Here is a 23,780-nt window from a genome sequence, read left to right on the forward strand (position 1 = left end):
GTCCTGGAAAAGGAGGGAAACGCCAAGACCAGCCTGGCTCGGACAGGAGAAAGGGGAAGCAGATGCTGGGAACCAGCATGTTCTTGCTGCTGGGATGATCCGTGACGCTGAGCTGTGGCCCACGGGCACCCCGTCCTGCAACGCTGAGCCCCTTCCAGACAGCAGGAGAGGCAGGTGGTGCCTGCAGCACTCCCCCTTGGCTTGCTGAAAGGCTGGGTCACCTCTACCCCTGGCCCAGGAGAGCTGGGGCTTTGGTGCTAAGCCTGGCAGTGACCACAGCCCGGGTGGGATGGGGAAGGCAGCAGCTGGGTCTAAGTCTGCACCGGCATCCCCAGCTCTGACCACAGCCCCAGGCCTGGGCTGGCCCTTCCTCGCTCTGCCGACTCCCTGAACAGCACCAAAACCCACCGAACCCCCCCATCCCTCACCAGGGACCTGTTATCAAGCGCAAGTTTCCCACCCCCCCAGCAGTGACGTTTAAGGATAACCCCCTAGCTCAGCTGTTCGGCCGAGGGGATGCGCTCAGGGATGACGTGGTGGTGAGGGGCAGGACGGGAGAGTGTTCCCCACACCCGAGCAGGGCGCCCTGGCTGGAAAGGTGGCTCGGTCTCCCCAGCCCCATGTGTTTTACTCCCAACCCATCCTCTCCACCAGCCTTTGGCTGCTCCAGGGCCTTTGTGGTGCAGGCAAAGCCAGGCAGAGCTGAATCACAGCTGGGAGATGTTTCACCCCATCACTGGAAGGCGGCGAGGTACCTCAGGGGGATTTACACCCTGAGTTTTTGGCAGTTCTATCGCGTTTTGCTGGGATGGGCCAATGGGGTTCAGAAGTTGTTGGTGGGGGATGCACCATGGCTGGCCTTGCAGCGTGCCCACGTCAGCTTTTTTCCTTTAGAAACCAAGCTTTATTTCAAAGAAAAAAAACCACAACACTTTCCTGAACTGAAATACCAGAATAAAGCAGAGTAAAGTCAGGGTTTGGGAATAAGGGCCTTTGTTTCATCCTTGTCTTTAATCTCGGCCTCTGCCCCCAACCATCAATTCAATCCCTCTGGTCTTCATGAGGCTGTTTTCTCCCCTCCAGTTACCGAGAATTACCACATCCATCAATTGTTATCTCAACAGCGAGATTTTCTTCCCAACCTCCTGTCGTTTTGCTGCAAAGCCCTCCCAGCGCCTTTCCTATCACAGCCTGTGGGGCCCCAGCCATGGGCCCCCATTTGCTAATGTCCTCAAGTTATTGCTGGGTACTGGTCTGGGGCCCCCGGGACTGGGGGATGAGAGCGGACAGCACCTCTTCCTTGTTCTGGGGGGTATTTGGGTCACCTAAATCATATACGGGTCCTGTCTTGGGATGCAGGGGGGTGGCACAGCGTGTCCAGAGCACGCCTGCCTGTGGCAGACACTGGAGAGGATGCTGGGGCAGGGGTGTCCGGAGGGGGCTGGGGGGGGCACACACTGTCCTTGACTCACTGGAGGAGACAATTTGGCCCTGGCAGGAAATTTCCTGGGACTTTTCCATTCCGCCACCGGTCCCGAGCGCCAGGGTGTTGTTTTTCCCTGCACGAGGCTGTTGGCAGGCTCGGGGCTGGGTGCTGCAGGCTCTGCTCCCTGATCGACTCCCTTTGCTTGAGGCAAACCTCAGTCTTCTCCCTCTTGCCATAAATAGCATTTTTTTTTTTTTTTCCAAAAAGTCTGGTGATTCAGTCTGTCCCACAGCAATTGCAGCCCCTTTGCCCGTTGCTCCTGCGGGGAGCAAACAGCTGGTGGGTTGGTTTGCTGGGAGCTCTGGGAAGCTGATGTCCATCTCCCTCCCTGCCAGGCTGCCCAGCCTGCTCGGTGGGGAGGTGATAAACACCAGTGGGGCTGAGCCAGGGGGGCTTTTTCAGCCAGTAAAGTGGAAAACAAACCGGAAAAAAGCAACAGTTGTTTTCCTAGAGACACGATTGCATAAGGGAGCTGGGACATGGGCACACTTTCTGGAAAGCCTTGCACAAGGCTGGCCCTTCTCCCTCCTTCTGTAACTATCTCGCACACGCAGCTTTGTTTTCCTTTAACACCCGAGTGTTTCTCTCCCCTTTAACGCTCAGCTGTCAGCCGGACATACCAGGCGCTTGCCAGCACCCGCGGCAGCGGTCAGGTGATGGCCCAAATGTCCGCGGGCTCCCCCCACTCCTTCACTTCTCATACTCGAGCCACACCGAGAAGCAGCGAGAGCCCCAACCCCGGCAGAGCCCTGAGCCCACGCTCGCCGCTGAGCCCGGACCGGCCACATCCACAGAGCAGGTGAGGTCCAGGGTGGCTTCTGTATCCACGCCGGCTGCCTTCCAGGGCAGGATGAATACGGGCAGGATGAACAAGTATTTGATTTTGGAGAGCGGGCGGGATGTTATTAGGAAGGCTCCAAGCGCTGCTGTGGCCTGTGGGAAGGATGGGAGTGAGGGGGACAGCCGGCACCTTGGGGGGTTGGTGTGAACCTCTGGAGCAACCCTGGGTCTGCAAAAAATGAGCCTGGTGGCTTTCAGTTCTCTGTCACATTTGTGGCATCGCTGGAAAGCGCCGGGATGCTCATCAAAAGGGCAGGTGTTGTTTGGTGGTGTGAAAGGCAGAAATCAGGCAGGGGAGTGACGGGACTGTTGCCCTTTCCCATAGGATGTGGTGGCCCCGTGTCCCCCCATCCCATGGCACTGCTGGCAGCCCCAAGCTCGCTACCGTGGTCCAAAGGCACCTTCCCATGTGCCACCGCAAAGCCCAGCCCTCGCCGGCGCCGCTGTCACCCCGCACCATCTCCTGGTGCCCATGCCAGCCCCCCGGGGTGGGCAGGGGGCTCTCAGCAGCCTGCCAGCCCCAGATAACGTGGCTCCCATCCCTCCCCATCAATCCTGCTGCTTCCCGCAAAGCGGCCGAATAAATCCTTCAGTGCAGCAAACTGAATCTTTGCATCTTCTTCGTGAGGGACACGGGGACCAGTCATCAACTTTACGTACATCATTTTCTTTCAGGAAAGGAAAAGTAAGATAAAAGAGCTGAGGGTTTCTGCACGTAAGGATTTATGGCAGGATGGTTAGAGCTGGGCTTCTTGCTGAGAGCTGAGCTTTTTGCTCCCGGCATGGTGCTGCTCTGCAACTATTTCTGACTTTGGCTGTAGTCAAGGGAAGAGCAGGAAAGTCAGATCTGAAGGTTCATTGAGGGTTGCAGCCGCCTGCTTGCCCATGTGAAGAGCCCGAGTCTGCTTCGAGCCCTGCTGGGATGGGCGCTGAGCTGGAAATGGCAGGATTTTCCTGATGGCCGAGGTGTTGCAGAGTTTGGAGGCATGAGGCCAAAGACTGAAGGGAAATAGGGCAACTGGGCTTTGCCCCCACCTTGCTCTCAGGCTGGGCTGGTGCTTGGTGCAGGAGCTGGCTCTGATTCCCAATCAGCTCCAGTACCAAGAGCTATGGACATACAGATCTCTTCAAATTAACAGCTACATTATTTTCTTGCCTTTCAGCAAAGGAAAACAAAACTAGCAGCCCCCTACGGTGCTTGAAACCCGCCTTTGTGCTGACAGAGCACTTATTTTTAAAAGTGATTTTGCCTTTTAATATTCCAAAGTATTTCTGCTCAGAGGACCCCACCTCTTCATGAGGGATGAGCTTTCTCCTAGGGCCGGGCTGTCTGCGTTTCGCCCCCAGCATGTCAGAGCCACAGCGTTTCTGCTTGGGATGGGATGGAGTAGGCACTAATTAAAGATTAGCAAATTTAATCTGTTTGATTTCTTTTGGCCGTGCTTAGAGATGGGAATAAATAACTTGCTTCACTCAGACTCTTTTGACATTTGGTCCTAAATGAGAGCGGGGCGGAGGGTGAGGGTGCCCGGCCATCGGTGGCCCTGCCAGCCCTGGCTCGTGCCGCAAGCGGGGCCGTGGGCTGGCTGGTCTCGATCAGCCTGGCAGCTCCTCGTAGCTCCTTGTTACACACACACGATCGTTAGAAATTCAAGTCTGTCTCCGGCCAGTGATGCTGCCGTGATGCACTGGGAGGGAAGCTGCTGTGTTCTGACAGTCACCAGGGAGATGCAGATGTATTAAAGGATCTTGATATATTTTTCCGGAGAGGGGAGTTCTCTGTATTTTCCTGCCCCAATATTTTCTGACTCATCTTCATCTGCAGTGCCTGGGTTGCCTGGTTTTTTTTTTTTTTTTTTTTCCCCTCAGCTAGGGGAAAATATTCAAGGTGTTTTGTTTTTGAGGATACAGATTTATTTGTAATTCCATGTATTTTTAGTGACGTAAATATCTTTTGGTGTTTGCGACAACTTGAGCCGGCAGAAGTGATTTATTTCAAGAGTGTCTTGTTTCAGAGGGGCTCAGAGCAGCTCAGCAAGTGTTTGCGGTAACATTTATCTGCTCCAAATGGACAAGCTGCTTCAGAATAAAAACTAAATGAAAAGAGCCCCTTTTTTCTCTTACTGCAAATCTTGCTCTGAGTTTTGCTTAAGAGAAAACAGTAAGAGCCTTATCAAATTGGGGAGGATTTCCCCCCCCAGTTCTCTTTGCAATGCCAAGATTGCCAGAGTTGTGTGTTATGACAGCCGAGTTTCAGCCTTGGACTGTCTCTGAAGCAATAAATACTGGATTGAAGTCATATTGCACGCTTTGCTCCAAAGATGTGTTATAACAAATCCGCTTGCTTTTTGCTTTTCTCCTTTTTTTTTTTTTTTTTTTTTTAAGAGGGGAGGAGGGAAATAAAACAACCCCGCACAACAAACCTACAGCTTTCAAGGGAGAAATCCTCTTTAAAAGTTGCCACAACTTAACAAAATGCTAAATGCTTTTATTAACTTGCAGAAAGGCTCTGAAGAGCTGCTTTCTTCCCCGGCTGAAAAGCACTCATCTAAGTGGCCTGGCTTTGTTCCTTCAGGTACAGGCTGGTAATTGTAGAGTAGAAATTTCCTCTCAAAAAAGTGTGGTGAGGAAAGAATAGAAAAATGGGGAGGGTGTGTGAAAATAAACACCTTGGGGGAAGTTAAAGGAGCTGCTCCGTGTGTTTTGGAGGTAGGAGTGTTTCTTCTCCCCCTTCTCTGCCTTCAACCCACTTCATCCCACACCTCCAGGCGAAAAACAAAACGGGCACCTGCGCCGAGTGCTTGTTTGCTTGGTGGTTTAATTGCAGCAGGAGGAGTGTGAAGGGGAAATTTAAGCAGCAGAGCTCTGGCTCTTTGTTGCAGGATGAGGAATACGCTGCATTTCAGTGGTTAAAGCTCCCAGGTTCGGCTCTAAGTGCTGGCACCAGAGGAAAGGCTGAGCCTGCCTTGCTTGCAGAGACCCGGGAGCAGCCTGGCAGCCGGCTGCCCGCGATGGGAAATTCCAGGTTTATTCCCGATGTCAGCAGGGAGGCACCACCATCGCCATCCCTCTGCTACTCACTGTCTCCGGGTTAAGGAGGGGGTGATGGTGCTGCCTTGGTCCCAGCAAGGCTTGGGGTTGGCAGAGGTGGTGTCGCTTACCCACCAACACAACCTGGGGGCTTTGTTAGAGAGAAATGGATCTTCCAAAGATGTTATTATCTACTGCACTGGGTTTTCGCCAGCAAAAATAGGATGAAAAACTCCTCAAGCTATGCTGAAATTGGAGGAACAAGGAGAAAGTCATCCACGCTAAAAGGGACAGGCAAACCAGGGGTCTGCACACCCCTTTTTGAGGGCTGCAGGAACACGGACCAGTCCTCAAAAAGATGATTATTTTCCCCCATCCCTTTTAGTTTGGGGTCTGGAATGTCTTCCTCTGATTTTACTGCCTCGGTAGTATGAAGCCAGACTGCTTCCCCAGCATAAATATTAGTTCAGCTGCCTTTTTGTCTTCCTCAGTGGCCATGGGATTCCCTTGCCTGATGTCCACCAGCGCAAGAGCCATCCATGGGCTTTGAGCAAAGAATAAAATAAAGCGAAGGAGTGGGTGTTGCTGGGGGCTTGTAAGAGAAACCAGGGTGCTGCTGCACAGATGTGGTCCATGTCTGTGCTCTATCTTACTGCTTTAGAGCCAGAACTTGTTGTCAAAATCAAGGAGGAATTTCTCTCGGGGACTAGAATCGTGGATGGATCTGTTGGTGGATGCTCCTCTGGGCTGTAGCAGAGGGCAGGGCTGGAGAGCTCGAGGAGCCGGCGCTTGGGTGCGAACCATCTTGGTGCTGGTTTGACACGTCCTAGCACAGTGGAAGAATCGCTCCTGCTAATGCTCTGGTGTTAAATGACGGGGAATATCCCAAACCGAGGTTTCTTTAGAAGGTGCAGAAAATGTTGCTACCCCCCCCCAGCAGTGTTAAGAGGCAAGGGACTGCCTGGGGACATGAGCTTGCAGAGACTTTATTAATAAACCTCCTTTGCAAGGAATGTCATAGCTTGGGAAAGACTAAGGCCATCATTAACACTGTCTCGTAGGGCAAACTGGGGCTGTTTCACAGCAAGGGGTGTCATTAATACAGCATATTAATAACCTGGCATTACCAGTCCAAGGAATGCCCTGATCCAGCTGCTTTGATGAGGCCACTGCATTAACCTGATAGCTCTTCTCAATCATTTCCACCCGTTTCTTTTGCTCCCAACAGGTCTAAATTGGGTCTTTTCTAGACTCTGCATTTCAGGCCGGGGGTCCCTGCCAGTCCCTGGGCACCTAAAGATCTCGTCCCACCCGGTTGCACCCTCGACACCTGGCCCCGGCCGTGCTCCCACCCTGCCGGGATGACGGCACAGATGATGGCTTTGAGGTGGCTCGTGCCCCTTTCTCACAACCCCCATACCCTCTGTTCTGCAGATACCATCGGTGACAACCCAGAGTGGGTGTTAACTGGCCCGGCGCAGTATGTCCCAAACTCTGCTTCTGATTCCTCTTCGCTGCTACTAAAGGAGAGTGAGTCCCCCCTCCACCTTTCACCTGGCACCATGGTGGGGCAGAGTCCCCTGGACCCCAGCGAGAGCAGGAGCGCCGTCCTCCTGGAGCCCTTTGTCCATCAGGTGGGCGGCCACATGAGCATGATGAAGTACGACGAGCACACGATCTGCAAGCCCTTGGTCTCGCAGGAGCTGAGCTTCTACGAGTCGCTGCCCTTGGCCATGAGGCAGTTCACGCCCCAGTACAAAGGTGAGGGGGGATGCTGGGGAAGGAGCTACGGGCTGGGAGGGTTGTCCCCAGGGTTCGTCCTGAGGTTGGGATAAGGGATGAGTGACGTGAGGTACCAGCTGGCTCGGTCGGGCTGGGTCTGAGCTGTGGAGCCCCGTCGCTTGTGCAGGTTTTGCTAAGCACGGATGGTTCCTGGGTGAGAGTGTGCACAGCAGCAGGTCTGGGGCAATGGGAGGGTTTCCTGGGACTCTCTGATGGCTAATAAGGGTTGAGCGCTGGCTGACAGCACCAGGAGATTATCCCCTCTGCCCATCCCCTCGCTGCCATGGTCGGACTTGGTAGCACAGGGGACTCCTGTTACATCAAATAGGGCTGAAATCAGTCTTCTTGAGGGGGACAGGCATGAAAAGGTGGAGGCTGATAGCGTGAACATGATCCCCTCCCAGGGCAGTGCAGGAGCAGGACAGAGGGGATAAATATAGAAAAAACACAAAATAAAGGGCAGGAATAGGATGGGGTTTCCCAACATCATTTGCTTTGAGGATTTTGCAGGTCATGGCCCCAGAAGAGTTGGTCTGACGGCGTGAGAATGGTGGCACTGGATAGGTGCAGGAAAGCAGGGACTAGGAGAGTCTTGTTCAAAACAGGATTCCCAAGATCTGACACACTATGTGCTCTGTTCAGTAGAGTTTTGAATTAGCATCCCCTGATATGAAAAGTTTTCTGTCGCAGGAGCAGAGCTAAGGGTGCCTTTACGCCGTGTGCCTGGCCCCACTGCTCCAAGCCTTGGTTTTAGAAGAGGTGAAGGTTTGTTTCAGAAGCAGAGAAGTTGGTCAAGGAAAGGGTCAGGGTTGGCACTAGCATGAGCTGGGGGAGAGATCTTTGGGGCCACCATGAAACATTGAGCCTGAAAAACCAGCCCAGGGATGTACCAAGCATCACTTTTACTGGGTGGTCGACCTGAGCCAAGCCTTGTTCCCCCCAAGCACCGGTCCCTGGAAAAACAGAGGTACAGACTACTTAACTTCTTAAAAATTAAATCCAGGCAGCATGCTGACAAAAGCAAGACCTTCCCAGGACAGGGAAGAGCCTCCTGGCAGTTCCTCCGCTTGCTGCCCCCTATCACTGCCCAGCCTCCTCTACAAACACCTCCCTGTCCCTAACTCTCCTCTCTCTGAACCACTTTTCCAGCTGAATTTCTCAGCTTAGCTACTGAAAAGCAGCACTTGGTGTTGTGGGGGTCCTAGTATTTTTTTTTAAGACATCTTCCCTTCCTCCCTTTCTTATTCCTTCACTATTTCTGCTTTTACTGCCAGACTTGTGCTGCTCATAAAGCTCCTGACCCTGGATTTTTGTGAGAGGCGAGAAGCTCAGCTGTCACGTAAAAACTTAAAATATCTTTTGGTCCTTCAGCATTACAGAAAAGAGCTCAAAGTGTCAGCTGCGGTTTCGGTGTGCTTCCAATCCAATCTCTTCCCTTCCCAGAAAGTCAGGGGCCTCTGCAGATTTATGGGACAATATTAAAAAGATGCTTAAGAAAGAAAACAAGTCTTCCTCTAAGCAATTTTCTTTAGCCAGGGCCAGAGTTTGCTGCTGGAGAGCTGGGCCCTGCTCTGTCTCTCTAATGAAGATGTTGAGCAGTCCCAGCTTATCAGTTCAGGAGTGGCCCAGTTATTAATACCATTTTGTCTTCTTTTTCCTCTTCTATTGCAAGTCCCAGTGAGTTTTACAACGAGGGGTAATTAAATAGCAATTCTTCTCCAATTTGGCATTGGGCACACACATTTTTTTTTATTCTGATTATAACCGTCCCAGCCCTGAATGCCAGACGAATTAAAGAGGTGGAACATTTCCCATGAGTGTGATGGGGAGGATGAGCATCAGGGGGAACAATTCTGAGGTCTTCATCACCCGTTCACACGTGTCCATGTTCCTCATCTCTATTCTTAGGCTGTGGGGGCGGGGACGGCTCGGGGACCATTATGTAATGATGACATTATGTGCAATGTTGATCAAATGTCATCATTCAAATCTAACACCAAGTTGGCTGTTAAAAAAATGTCTACCACTCACTTAACCACTTCAGGCAGGTTGGTGACCTTGGGACTGGCTTTCCCCCAGCAGCCCCTTGCAAACCTCTGCCTGCCCCGAGCTGAGCTTGCAGGAGGATGCTGGACTTGTTTTCAAGTCCAGTTCTGCTCAGATTCCTATTGCACCCAGCAGTAAATAAATGCACTTGTAAATTTAAAAATAAATTCACAAGGGTAGAGCTCCATAGCAAAATGCTCCTGAGGATCACTGGGATGCCACTAGCATGGTGACAGAACCCATAAATACCCACTGGCAGCCTCACTGGTGCTGGACAGGAGGGCGGCTGCAGTTTTGGTGACACTAAAAGGCCAGCAAAGAGGAGTAACTAAATACACCTTTGATCCCAGATAGATATTTCCCTGTTGCAATAAAGGAGGAGGTCGGGAGCCATGTGTTATAGATTTGGTTTGCACACTCTGGTCACCTGGAGGACATATGCAAAACCCGTACGGCAGCACATCAGGAAACAAAAGTATTTTTCAGGCTGAGACAAAGGTTTTTGAAGACAAGAGTTTTCAACTGGAAGGAGTGAGAGGATCACATTCCTTTGCAATTTAACTGCTCATTCTTGCCTTTGAAAATCTTCCCCTTAATTTTCATATTAGTGTAAGACACTTAAGAACTCTTAGTTTCATGCTATATATAACGTTTTTAGGGCCAGACTGTCAGCGCTATGTAAATCAGCACAGCTCCATTGACTTGCAGATATGTAATTGGGACAGTTTTTAAGGTTACAGGCTGCTAGAGCGCCATAACTGAGGCGTAGAGCTAGATTTGGAATTGAGGACTCCATTCGCCTCACAGTGACTTCTTAAAAATAAAAAGGCTTTGATTTAGGCAAAAGATACACTGGCTTTTTTTCCTGCCTACCTCCCCTGAAAATTCAAAGCAGGCATCTGAGCTGATAGGAATTTCCTTTGCTCTCAGTTATCTGTAATATGGATTTTTTACGAATGGGACTCAGTGAAAGATCAGGTGGGTAATGTTTGAGCCTGAGAAAGACAGAGCTCCCCATGCTCACCGTCATCACGAGCAAAGGACTAAGATAGGTAGCTAAAAATATTACTTACCCCCTAATTAAGGTTTCCAGCTCCCCAGCTCCCTTGGCAGAGCAGCCTGTGTATATTCTTCCCCCATTTCAGTGCAAAATCAGCCGATTTAACCGAGCCTGCCATGGTATGCTGTTTGTATTAATGCTGATTTTACAGCAAAAGGGAACAGAAATGGTCGTGGTACCCAAGCAGAGGGCAGGAGGGAAATGCATCCAAATACGGCTGGAGCTGCAGGGTTATGGGGTGGAGGACCCAGGGATGGATGGGCACCCCGAGTCTAACGGAGGTGGCTGGTGGTGCAGACACACAGGGCTCCTGCAGTTCAGGCAGTGAAAACCTCCCTCAGTCAGCAAAACTCAGCAGGCAGGACTGCGCACACAGAGAGAGAGCAAATCCTCGTGTCTGTGTTTACTCACGACAATCTCACTTTAAAAGGAGAGAGGGGAGTCTGCATATTTATTTGTTTTGGCAGATTTGTTTGGGAGAAGAGAGCTCCCTTGTTGGTTAAGCTGCCGTCTCCCTGCAGTGCCCAACAGACCAAGTGAGGGTACCTGGGGACAGCTGGATGAAACGCAGCTCCACGTGTTGCTAACAGGGCTTTTTCCAGTGATGAGTTCTGCTGGTCCAACAGCCGTGACCATCCTCTTTTGGATCTGCCTTCCTGCAGGTAGACTTGAAAGCCGCAGGGTACGACTCATGCTGCTGGCATCCCCTCTGAGCCCCAAAGGGCGACGCTCTAAAAATGCCAGAGGGCTGCAGGAACGGGACTGCAGTGATCAGACTTTCCCAGAAAGGTCAGAGCTGTCTGGTACGCAAGCCATGGCCATTCCTGCTCTGTCATTTGAGATGTGGAGGCAGCTGTGCCCATGCCAGGAATGGGCTGAGACTGGGCTAAATATGTGATGGGCTCAATGGCATTTGAGCCCTGTGATTCCTGTTATCGAGTCAGGGAAAATTGCAATGCTAAAATAAAACAATGGTGTTTTAAGCACTTAGGGTGGAAAGTAATAATGCCCAGTCATGGTAACGTCCCTCCTCGTGCATGAACACCGGACATGTGAGGGTCTGGTCCCCCTCGTTGGCTGTTTGAAGCTCGTCCTTAGTGCTTGGGGAAGGACATGACCACGACAAAGTACGGGCATCACAGATGCCTCTGCCCTCGCTCCCGGGGGCCCTCCAATTAAAGGAAGCAGTTGGCACGCTGGTTGTCTTTGGAAAATTCCTGGTCCCTAACCCTCCCTCTGCTTCCTGCCAATGAAAAGAGTTTCCAACTTTGCCCTGTCTTAAAAAGTGAGACTTAAATCCCCTGCCATAAATAAGCCAGGAGTTCCCAGTGCAATGCAGGGGTCTTTGCTGGGTCACAGGCAGAGCCTGGAGGGATGGAGGACAAAGGAACATGATATTCAGAGGAGGCAGGTTCAAAGCTGAGCCTTGAATGGAGGGAAAATTAGAAAAGCCAGTGGTTGTTTTCCAGGGTCTCAGGCTGATGGTGTTTATTGAACCTCAGATCAGAGTGGGATCAGTGTGAGATGTCACTAAAATACGGGGTGGGTAGAGGCTAAGTGCCAGCCCTCTCAGGAAGGCTGGACCACCTTGGGCTGGTGCAGACGGTGGCCAAGCCTGTATGGTAACCCATGGGTTAATCTCATTCTCGTTTGTTTTTCCCCCTTTTTGTCCAGGCATCGTTTCCGTGCACCTCAAAAAGGACAGCCTTGGCAACCTGAACTTGATCGCCAGCCCCAGCCTGCAGACGGAGAGCTGCACCCGCCTGGATAAAGCCATCGGTGACTCCTCGGTGACGATATGGCACAAATGCAAGTGGGCTGCCAGCACCGGCACCGGCAGCGAGCACACGCTCGTCAAGTGGAGTCACACGCAGCTCACCAAGACTTTCAAAGACAGGTGAGGGTCTGGCATGGCCGGGACACCCCCTGCAAACCTCCTGGTCCTTGCCTGCTGCTTTAGGTAGGGTCTAACTGGGATGGTTTTGCTGACAGAACTCCTGGTTTAAGGCAAAGTGAGCAAAAGCAATGCCCAGCCAAGGTGAAGAAAAGCAAACAAAGCCCAGCCTGGTGGCTTCATGGTTCATCTCTTCCCTGGCTTGTGGATGGAGCAGGGCAGATTTGTCTATCGCTGAGATGCTGTTGCTCAGATATGGGCCTCAAACTCTGCTTTAAACCCATTTCCTCAGAGCACAGCATGTTCCGAAAAGAAAAGAGGCCCCCAGAGAACAGCCACCAGGCATACAGCATGTAACAGCCATGCTGCAACTGCACGCTCGAGGGTGGTTCAACCCTGTCCTCGTCCCAGGGGAGAGCTGTCTCTGGAGGGCAGTGAGGTGTTTGCAAGCACACCGCGACCTCAGGGTTTGCAGAGGCTTTCTGCAAGACATCTTTCATCTCAGCTGATCCAGAAAAGACCTAGGTCAGCTCTGACTGAAGGGTGCAATATTGCTACCGTGAAATCGCTGCCTTCGGTGTGATGGGAGTTATGGTTTTTGGATGAGCGAGACCAAGGAATGACCCTCCTAGGAGAACAAATCCTCATAGATCCCTGCCTCCCCTCCTCGAAGCCAGCTCCTATAAATTGGGAATCATTCCTATTGTTGCACAATTTGCTCGTGTTGTGCCCATTAGGTAGATAAACAGAGATTCCTGGTCATTGGTGCTTTTCATTGGAGCCAAGCACACTTTGAAATTATAATGAAAGAAAATATTGGCACCCAGTAATAGCTGACCTTCTGAAAATTACTTTTACAGAGTAACAAAGGATCTCCACAGGTTGGACATGATGAATATGCTTCCTATGAGAGTCCCTGAAAATTTACTTTATCGAGTTTGAGGCTCTGCAAAAGAGGAGGGGAAGGAATATTCTCTTCCAGAGCTTATAAACCAAACGTGTTCTTTTGTGTGTTTTGTCTAGCTGCCCGGGGAAGATGCTATTGAGGACAGACCTTCAGTACCGCACAGATTCACTTTTGGAAGATGCAAATGGAAACCAGCCAGAAAGAAACAGCTACAACCCCTGGGGACTGCACTGTCACAGGCAGCACCTGAACCGCATGTCCTCCAAGCATAACGAGAACAAACTTCATCGTATCCTTTTTCCTCTCTCCCCTCCGGCATAGTCTTGGCTACAAATAGCAGCTTGTAATCAATGTATGTTTTATTGCAGGGGTACACAGCCCTCCTCTGCCCAGTCTCTGGGAAAATACAGCATGTAGTTGCTTTGCTATCTTCCCCCACTGTTTATTAAAAAAAAAAAAAAAAAAGAAGAAGAAGAAAAAGAAAAAAACCCCACTTCCCATAAAGGGTATTCAACATAAGTCAATGATCCCCATGGCATACATTTAAAACCACAACTATATAGGAATTAGCAGCTGCCTCGCCTTTTATTTTCCTATTACACTTCATTACCCACCAGTCATGTGAGTAATACAGTTTAACAACTTCCCCCACACCCACTGGAGTGAGCACAGCACTGAGGCAAGGTGTCGGATTGACAGCCCAGGGCTATCGTGTCACTGGAGAATGGAGCTGTTGGTGCTTTAATTGGTAGGACTGTACTACAGTAAATTAACTGAAATTGGCAGCAAGGGGCCTATAGCAATGACACGTTGGTAAAATTGGCTCAGAAAGTCTCATTAGAGTTGTGAGCTATTATGGAGAGAGTCAGCAGTTGCTCTGATTTAAGACCTCTTTCAATTAGAATTTAAAAGTATCGTGTTTCCCTTAACTCATGTTCAGAGTTTCTATTGCTTGAAAACGTGGTATCAAAATACAACTACCCCTGTATCCTGGACTTGAAGATGGGAACCCGGCAGCATGGCGATGACGCCTCGGAGGAGAAGAAAGCCCGGCACATCAAGAAATGTGAACAAAGCACCTCTGCGTCTCTGGGCGTTCGCATCTGTGGGATGCAGGTAAGAGGAAGCCTCTGTCCTCTTGGTGTCTGCCCGACACACACCTTGAAACCAAGCTGGAAGACTAAAGGGGTTTTTTCTTGGTGTAAATGGAAGAAGTTTTATTCTTGTCTCTCTCCAAATACCGGCTGTAAGAACTGGTTGTAAGACCTGTGTGTCCTATCCTCAAACAGGAGAGGATGCTTAGGGACGAGTACAGAATATGGCACATGCAGGATAATCCTTTCTCTGTGCCCCTCTTCAGCTTCTGGAGATTTGGTTGCTTTCACAAGTGGTGGCTGCACATGCACCAGCCTGCACCACAGGCACCAGTACAAGCAGCTAGAACCAGTCTACTCCAGCTGAGAATCTGTCTGTACATGAACACAGATTCCCCTCTCATGCTCAGCTCTTGGCTGCTACACAAAACCCATAAAAGTATCCCATTGCCTTGCTTGTGCCTTCACAGAACTGTCTCATCCTGTCGTCACAAGAACGAGGGGTTTCTTTTGTGCTAAATATTATGGTTGCTCTTGCTCAAAATCGCTGCCCTTCCTCCTAGAAACTGAAACCACACATTTGTTTCACTCACACTTCTCAAGCAGGTTTCAAAATGTTATTCTGCTGTGCCTGAAGGGTAATTATGAGAATGATGATTATAAAGCACATATATAGCAGCGTAAACACTCGGTGTCAAACCCCGTGTCCCTTTCTGGGCTCTGACATCCTTCTGTTAGAGTAGATTATCCTTTAAATTACAACCGGTGTGTGAGCTAATTCTAAACTCACTCCCTCATTTCTTACTCGGTGTTTCCAGAGCCTCACATTCAAACTTCTGTCTGCATCTTGTCTCTCTGTGTTTAAGAAAGCAGGATTATTGCTACCTGTGCATTACGTATTGCGAGAAGGTACAAAGCTGGGGTATTCCTCTACTCCTGCAAACCCCCACCAGAGCCAGAGGGAAAATGCTGTAAATCACTAGTGACACGGCTATGACTTACAGCTATTTGGGCTTCACAAAGGGGTGATTTATAGCAGTACAGCAAGAATCTGCACCAGTGGTTTAAATTGTATACTTTAAATCTCCAGAAAAGACAGGAGGTGGGATTCAGTAAGAAGCCTGCGGGACACTGCCAGCATTGCTAGATATTGCCAGACTGCAGAGGATCTGCATCCCGATCCTCAGCTTAGGTCTAAACTTTTTAGATTAGGGTGAAATCTAGAGCTTTGGGAAAACTGAACCGCTCAGTCGGGATTGTTGCTCTCTTTCCTCAAGGTTTACCAAGTGGACAGTGGCCATTTTCTCTGCAAAGATAAGTATTACGGCAGGAAACTCTCACCGGAGGGATTCAGGCAGACCTTGTACCAGTTCCTGTGCAACGGTAACCACCTCCGAACAGACCTCCTGGAGCCCATCATCCTGCGGCTGAAAGCTCTGCTTTCTGTCATTAGGAAGCAAAGCTCTTACAGGTTCTACTCCAGCTCACTTCTCATCATTTATGACGGACAGGAGCACAAGGAGAACACGGCACCCTTGGATAATCACCTTCACTTCCAAAAAACAAACCGCACCGCGTCACACAGCACCAACCACTCCAGAGTTGACGTCCGGATGATAGACTTTGCCCACACCACTTTTAAAGGCTCCAAATGCAACCACACCACTTACGACGGGCCAGACCACGGCTATATTTTTGGCCTGGAGAATCTCATCAAAATCCTTCAGAATATCTCAGAAGGAAAATGACAAATTTCTGTGAAATAGCCTGGATTTACTAGTGACTGATAGCCCTGAGAAATACCGCATGGGGTCAGTTGTGTGGGACCCTCACCGCTGCTGGACGTCACGTGCACGATTTGGAATGAAAGCGTGGACAGCTTGCTAGGAAAGTGCAAAAAAAAATGCTACGTGCCATTACTGAACTCAAGCGTAGAAAGCAAAGAGCTGAAAGAACCTGCTCTATCTACAATCAATCAGAAGATTTATTCTCCTTTCTTGTTTTACTGCTGTCCTTGATTTATTTGTGAGCCAAAAGAAAGCATTACTTGAAGGAGTCTTAATGATAAAATAGGACCTGCTCACCTCCACACTCACAAAGCCAAGCAGGCTAAGGAGATATTGTGCATTTGAGCGAGACTATTAAAATGAGCTGGCAGGTCTGAACAGATTGCAGCATTACTTTCAACTCACGCTCAATGCTACGGGCCGAACGCAAAGACACGAGCGGGAGAGAAAAACGCACCCCCCGACCTTCACGCTCCACCCGCCCAGCGCTGCAAGGCGAGCAGGTGTTCTCCAAACAGCACGGGTGTGGAAACGTGGTTGGATGAGACGCTGCAGAGGTTCTGTGTTGCTTAAGGTGTAAAAGCAGGGCAGCCTCAGACCAAGAACTGGACCTTGCAAAGGTTTAATATCCCTGCAGGATTATAACAGGGCATGTTTCAGAAACTTTCGAAGCAAGGGGCTCCGTAGGGGCTGGGAGTATGGGAATGCAATGATTCTGTCATATATCAGTCACAAAAAAACATTCACATCAAGGTATTTTTGCTTAAAAAAAAAAAAAGAAAAAAAAATGTCACCTAGACATTAACGGTCACCTAGAAATTCTTTGATACAAATATTGCGTGTGCGTTTGAAGGAGACAATAACAAAAGACTCAAAATAATGTTTACAGCTTTTGTGGACAGATTTTATTATTACGGAGCAAACATAATTCCTTCCTGCATGGTGTGGGAAACCTGAAAAAGTCCTTACACAAGGAATAGAGCTACAGAACCCCGTTACTGGGGAGTGGGGATATAAATAAAATTGTCTAAGTAACTGTCACCTGTTGTCCATCTCCTTTTCACTTCCACAGCATTCTTACATTACGTTATCTTTTGTTTTGGGCTGTATGTTTTGAAGAGAGCTGTTATTTCCACAGGTTTAAACACCAGATCTCAAGGGAGACCCCTTCACTTGTATTTTACTGCGTACAGCTGGTGAATTGCTACAATTTATAGCCGGAAAATTTAAGTCATCTGGCCCAGTTGCATTATTTTACTTGGCCTAAAGTCCATCTGGGAAGACCTCATTATTTACTGGATGTTGTCCACTATGTTGCATTATTTCTTACCCACAAACTCAGACGACTATAAAAAAAGCCACAAACCCTCCACGTCGGTAGTAAAAGGACTGAGTCATCAATTGGCTTGGCTCACACGCGTGCACCGCGTGCACCGTGGTCCTGTGATGAGTGTTAATTGTGGCTGTTACCAGCTCTGCTGACGGGGTTTATACAGACCCACCTCTGCATCTGCATCGCTGCTGAGCCTCTTGCTGGATGTGCTCACCGGGTCTGAATGTGGGGAAGGATGGAGAAGGGTCTACACGTGACAGCAGCATCCAGACCCCCCTCCTCAGCAGAGTAAAACACCCGCCTTGGCTGCACACCCCAACTGCCATTGCTCCTGGAAAGAAAACAGCAATCTGTTGCTTGAATAGTGCTAGAAAGCATCCCACCCCCTCCCTTTTCATCCCTTATATATGAGCACATCATTACCAAGTGTTTAACCATTTGCCTGCCAAAAGGAGCTCTGAGCCAGCGTACAACTTCATGTACGCCATGTGGAGAAGGGGAAAACCAGGCAAGCCGTTCTAGGTTTTAAAATGGCCCAAAGCCAAGCATGAAGGCAGCTATTACGGGCCGCTGCCGGCTGCCTGGCCCGGGTATGTGCAGCGCCGCGGGAGCAGGGTGCCTTTGCCAGCCACACAGGGAAGGCCGCCTGGCAGCAATCGTGAACAGGCAGAGCCAGGCTAGTTATGAGGTGCCTTTCAAACCCCGCGGGTAGGCTGTGGGCCCCCGCGGGGTGCAACTCGGAGCGCTGACTGAAGAGCAGCGCTGCTCCTTAGGCCCCGACCCCCGCCCTTTCCGCGGCCTGGGCCCGAGGCCCGCGGTGGCAGCTCCCCCAGCCCTCCCCGAAAGCACCCCCGGACCGGAGCGGGGGAAGGTGGATGGGGCAGCCTCTCAGGAGCCCCCCCAGCCCTCCCGTTCCGTGCTGCCCCCCGGGGGAAGAGCTGAGGGGCAGCGCCGCCACCCGCCCCCCCCGCGCCATCGCCCTCCCGCCCCGCGCATGCGCGGCCTCGCCCGCCCGCTCCCGCCTGACCCCTGTCTCCCGCCGTAGGTCACGTGACCCCCTTATGGCCGGCGCCGCCGGCAGCGATGGCGGCCACCAGGTACCGGCGGTTCCTGAAGCTCTGCGAGGAGTGGCCGGTGGAAGAGACGAAGCGGCAGCGAGACCTGGGCGCCTTCCTGCGGCAGCGGGTGGCTCAGGCCTTCCGCGAGGGGGAGAACACGCAGGTGAGGGCGGGGGGGGGCGGCAGCCCCGCCGCGGAGGCCTGCTCCGGGGCGGCGAGGCGGGGCCTGGGCCGCGCAGGCGCCTCTTGCCTCCCGGCTCCGGCGGTGTGGGGGCTGGGGGATACGGTTTTGAGCCTCTTGAGGCGGCTGTGGCGGTTTCTAGGCACAAACCTCAGGAGCTGACGCGGGGTTCTTCCCGTAGCGCCCCTCGCCTCCGAGCTCGCTCGGTTGCAGGTTGTGCCTGCGGGGCTCCGCCGTGAAACGAGGCTCCCTCGGGGCCCAGCAGAGTCTCCTTCGGCGCCCAGGACAGGCCGGTGTGCGAGGGCTCTGCTCGTCTTTGAAACGTGTGTCCGAGCCAGCCCCGGTCAGCCGCGTCGCTTGTCTCTCGCAGAGCTGTGGTTTGTACCCGGTTCTTGCACCGTTCACACTGTGGGCTTTGGAGAAAGAAGCCCATTCCCGTGGTTGTGGAAGTGGGGTACAAAGCACTGTGAATTGGTCAGTGCCGTGCTGGAATCGAGTTAATTAGTGTGTAACAGCACGATAGCGTGATGCAATGTGGAGTACACAGTGAAATGCAGCATTGCCTGGCACTGTCTGGATTGCAGCAGTTATAAAACTGTGTTCGGGCTACCTACAGTTGTAATTGTGTTGGAGTTTACGCTTTGGTGCTGAAATAAATTAGAGAAGCTAATGCTTGACTTGGGCTGCAGACCTTTACAGGCTCAGAGGTGGTGCTGCAGAATGTAAATGTGCCCTTTCTTAGCATAAAAACATTGTTCCAGATATGCGTTTTCTACTTAGAGGAGCCATTATAGGCACCTAATTCTATATTGGTCACCAGAATAGTCTGCAGCAGACGTTTCGGAAAGTGCTTATTGCTTTTTCATATGCTCAGGACAGCTGAACATGCTGCACCAATTGGCTACAAGAACCCAAAGCTGCCACTCGTCTTGAAAATCTAAATTGATGCCTGCAGCGCTGATGTCAATTTGTATGTATAAAGGCTTAATACAGCAAAGGGAAATGTACTGGCAGACAGCAGGAGGAATGGCTGAGAAGAGAACTAGAACCATAAAGAATACTTTATCAGTCTAATGTCTTGTTTATTCACATGGAATAAGATTTGCTGATTTTCTGGGGTGGGGGGGTGGTGTGGTGTGTGCTCTTTTCTGCTACCCATTTAATAGCTATTTCTGCTATCATTACTAAAACATCAGCAGGGTCATTTGAGATGTGACTGCAAGATACGTTAAGCAGAAGATCACCTGCAGTGTGATGGTGCTTACTCTTGACATTCTGTCTGTCCCTATATCCTCTCTCCTGCAGCAGCCATTACTTACTGAATAAGGAGAGCTTTTCCTTAGTTCTCCTAGTTTGCGCAGAGGAGGCATCACCCGCCTTCTGCTGAACCTGTGCCAACGTCCCAAGGACAGATGAGCCGTGTCATTTTTATCCTGACGTGTTTCTGTTGATACTATTCTTATTCATGTAGCCGTTTTAATCATTTATGTTTGATGTCATTGAGCAGCATTGCAGAGTTCTGGTTCAGCTGGTGTCCATTGTAAAACAGAAAAACAAGATGATGTGCCATCCACGCTGCTAAATAGGTGCTCTGCAAGGCAGATGCACCTGTCCAAGGCATCTAGCAGTGGTTTGGGTATTAGCAAGATCTTTCCAACTTACTAGACCAAAATAGAACCCATTTACCTTTCACAAGCTGTTCAGTGTCTTTCATGTTGCTTTTTCCCTAATCAATTATAAACTATTTTCAGTCTGCACTGGGATTTTCTAACTTCCATCCTAGTACATTATCCTATTTGATGCTTTGGAATAAAACAGGTGGCAAAACTGGCCTTTGAGCAGATTTCACAGCACTGGCCAAGAAATGTGAAAAGGAAACTGTCCAGCAGTATTCTCATTAACTGTGTATTCATGGTTCATCTGTCAAATCTTTTTGAGCAGAGTTTAAGCTCTGTTCTGGAAGTCACATGCCTCATTATTCTGGTAGGCCAAGCTGGTGAGAAGTGGAGGGGAAAGAAAATGCTCTGCAGTCTGGAGCAGCATAGTAGGGATCATCAGCAACCTGCACTGCACTGAAAAGTCCCCAGAGCTGCTCCTCGACAGTCCTTTTCTCAAGCCTTGAAACAAGGTGAGGTTTGCTATGGATGTTTAAAATAAGACTTTTGTGATACTTTTCTCCTTTCCCAGATTGCTGACCCCGAGACCTGTGACCGAATGTACGAGAGCTTAGTCCGAATCCACACCAACTACTACAAAAACAAGGTGAGCTTTGGCATTAGCCATCATCCCTCTTTAGGGGGTGAGTCACCGTCTGCTGCAGTCGGCTGCCTGCTCCCAGCAGGGTTTCTGGGAATGTCGAACAGACAAATGAGCTGTCAGGTGGATGCGGCACTACCTGGTGCCTTTGGTAGCTCCAGGAAAGCTGCAGACATCTTGGCCTCTGTGACGTGTATGAATAGTGCAGATGGTGCAGAATTCTTAGAGCTTGGCTGAAAATGAACTCAGATTGTATGGTGACATTTTTACCTTTCCTAATGCACTACAAGTGACATCTTTTTCTCTCTCTCCTTCTCTCACCTACCTGCTCGCTTGTGAAGTATCCACGCCTGAAAGACACAAGCTTCACTGGAGTGACAGTAGAAGACCTCAAGATGATCCTAGCAACAGGTACTAATACTGTGCTTGATTTGAGAATAAGTTAGTGTGGAAGATAAAGTATGTTCTAGTCTTTGTGGTGTTCACTGCATCATTTCTGCTAGACACCAGGACAGAACGGGACTGCTGTGCAAATATATTAGGATGTTTAACGAGAGGTAAGCTCAGGAGTCATTGATCTTCAGTAATCTATCAGGGCAAAAAGTCGACTGTATTTTACACAGGGCAGGAACAGCAAAAGGTTTACAAGGGCTCTTTAAGATCGGATAGCAGGAGCTATGTGAAAGAAATGCACATTTGCTATATCATTCCAAAATGTAGCTCAGCTTCTGTTTCACCGTGTTCAAATTCCCTTCAGTATTTCTTCTTTTGTATTAGATTTTGTGAGAAAACACGGTACTACAATGCAGAAACACTCTCAGCCAGATCATTTATTAAGTGCAATGTAGGAAGCTAGTGCAGTTTTGTTCTGCTCCAGTTCCTAACTTTGATTGCAGTGCGTGGAAACTGAGTATTAGTTGTTAGTGATAAGGGACTCCCCACACAATTGATTGAAAGGGAAAACAAACTTGCCTCAGGCCTCGAAATAGAAAGTCATTAAGATGAAAAGTCAAAAAAGGAAAATATATGTCAGGCAAAGCTTTTATAAGAGAGCTTTCATTCCTTTGCTTTTCTTCCTCTTTCCCCATGTCTCTCTCTCCCCTCTTTTTGCAGATATTCTGAAACAGATGGAAGACATGAAAAAAGGGACATGGAAAAAACTGCGAGAAAAGTTTTATGCCAAGAAACCTGAAGAGGACTCGAAGTGATAGGCTAACTCCCAGATTCTCCACTGTATATATTCCTAAAGTGCTGTATGTTGCCATGATGAATAAAACCGTTTATTCCTCTTAGCCACACCATTTTTGTTCAGACCTACACCTCGCAGCCTTCATATTGGGTGCCCCTTCTGGTTTTTTTCCTGAAAATACAGGACATAGTGTAACACATCTGTGCTGAAAACATACTGGAGCAGTGTAGTGTAGAGGAAAGAACTTTGGTGTTCCACCTGATCCTTTGTATTACAAGAAATGGAACAACCAGGAGATGCACAGAACAAGTAGGTGCAACCGTGTTAGCTTGAAATTTGCTTGTGGAAATAATGATAGTGATGATGTGAAAACGTAGCTGTGCTTGTGTTTCTGCATTAGCTCTGGTTACAGTGAAATTGAGGGAGGGATAAGTTTAATCATTATATTTATTTCCCTTTGAGAAGACGCAGGAGAAGACTGAGGGTGACTGTTAACTGTGGTGGCGGTGGAGCAGTGCAAGAGTTTAATTGAGATTTCAATCAAACGCTGCAGCCGTGTGTTGCTGGTTGAGCTCGCTGCAGATTTCCCTCAGCGTGAAGAGAAGGTTCCGCATGGGTTACTGCCTATCTGAGGGATAAAGATAGGTTTTAATGACATGTTGGTGTATGGGGCCATAAAAAAATTTCAAGTGTGATTAGCCCATTGGTGTGGCCTATTTTTATTGCTTTGTAAAGCTTTAATGCTTACATCAGTGTCTATTCTTGGGAGGCAGAGGCACAGGACTGTCGGGGTGGCTGCAGCACTGCTTGGCTTGGGAAGGATGAGTGTCTAGAACACAGCTATGCCAGGACTCTGCTTGGCTCCAGGCACCACCACCAGCTGCTCCTTTTTATGTGTTTGAACAGTGTTTTCCTGGCAAGTAGTGAAAGAATTTGAGACTTTGCAGCAGGCTCCAGTCCAAAGCTTCAGAAAACAAGGCTGGTGTTCAAGGTAGTTCTTCATGGTAGCATTGTTGTTCTGACTGGAGCATCATACTATGTTTTAACGTTTAACATCTGGAGCTGAGCATTGGGTTGTGGAGCACCTTGGGTAATACAGCCCTGGCTTGGCTTCAGGTCCTTGGATTGCTCTGTATTTCCATTTATAACAGCTCCATTACCTACCAAAGTGCACAGGAAGGGAGCTGCTTTTACCATGTTTCAGTTTTTATTATAACACGATTTTGTCTTTAATTTAGTTAAGGCAATTTACACTCCGGTTCTTAAGTAACAACAATAACAAAAGGTAAAACATTACACCAGAGATGAAACTAAAACACAGGACACCCCTTCACAGTGAACTCCTGTAAACCTGCAGTCTCCTACTACTACTGCCCCGGCAGTCTTGGTCCACAGAAGGCTATAGACTAGTTCACACTAGGACAAGCTCAGATACTCATCCTCATCTGCTGAGTTAAATTAACAAATCCATCTCCTTGAGTTTAGCTCTTCTTTACTGCACCACAGTGACGAACAGAATTCTTTAAATGGAGAGGGATCAGCATGGAGCAGGTACACAGCAAATACGATGGCTGGTTTGCAAAGATCCTCGTGTACTAGTGCCACTCTTGGAATAAGTTAAATATTGCAGCCCTACAGCTAGTTACACTACACCTGAGGGGGGAGGCCATCAGAATGTAGCGCATGGAGATAAAGATACAACCCTCCACATTTGCAAAATAAAAGAGTTATTGCAATGAGGAATGAAAGTCCTGTATAATTTATCTTCCTACAAGGGCATTAAGAGTAACGTGGGGGTCCAAGTATTGCGAGGAATCCTGGCCAGTCCCTGGTTCCT

General features: G+C 49.5%; 2 protein-coding genes across 2 annotated transcripts; both read left to right on the forward strand.

The window, feature by feature from the left end:
* Positions 1 to 2,015: 2,015 nt before the first annotated feature.
* On the forward strand, positions 2,016 to 16,967 carry IP6K3 (inositol hexakisphosphate kinase 3). The gene is made up of 6 exons (XM_074925548.1): positions 2,016 to 2,285; positions 6,791 to 7,117; positions 11,919 to 12,141; positions 13,162 to 13,334; positions 13,986 to 14,161; positions 15,417 to 16,967. Exons 2-6 carry the CDS (start codon positions 6,919 to 6,921, stop codon positions 15,885 to 15,887), a joined length of 1,242 nt encoding a protein of 413 aa, XP_074781649.1. The 5' UTR covers positions 2,016 to 2,285; positions 6,791 to 6,918; the 3' UTR covers positions 15,888 to 16,967.
* A 1,338-nt stretch (positions 16,968 to 18,305) lies between these two features.
* Positions 18,306 to 22,046, forward strand: UQCC2 (ubiquinol-cytochrome c reductase complex assembly factor 2). Its single transcript, XM_074925778.1, has 4 exons — positions 18,306 to 18,480; positions 20,686 to 20,760; positions 21,096 to 21,165; positions 21,868 to 22,046. Exons 1-4 carry the CDS (start codon positions 18,343 to 18,345, stop codon positions 21,960 to 21,962), a joined length of 378 nt encoding a protein of 125 aa, XP_074781879.1. The 5' UTR covers positions 18,306 to 18,342; the 3' UTR covers positions 21,963 to 22,046.
* The last annotated feature ends 1,734 nt before the right edge of the window (positions 22,047 to 23,780 follow it).

The sequence above is a fragment of the Athene noctua genome, chromosome 23 (assembly GCF_965140245.1).
Source record: "Athene noctua chromosome 23, bAthNoc1.hap1.1, whole genome shotgun sequence".
NCBI classification, from domain to species: Eukaryota; Metazoa; Chordata; class Aves; order Strigiformes; family Strigidae; genus Athene; species Athene noctua.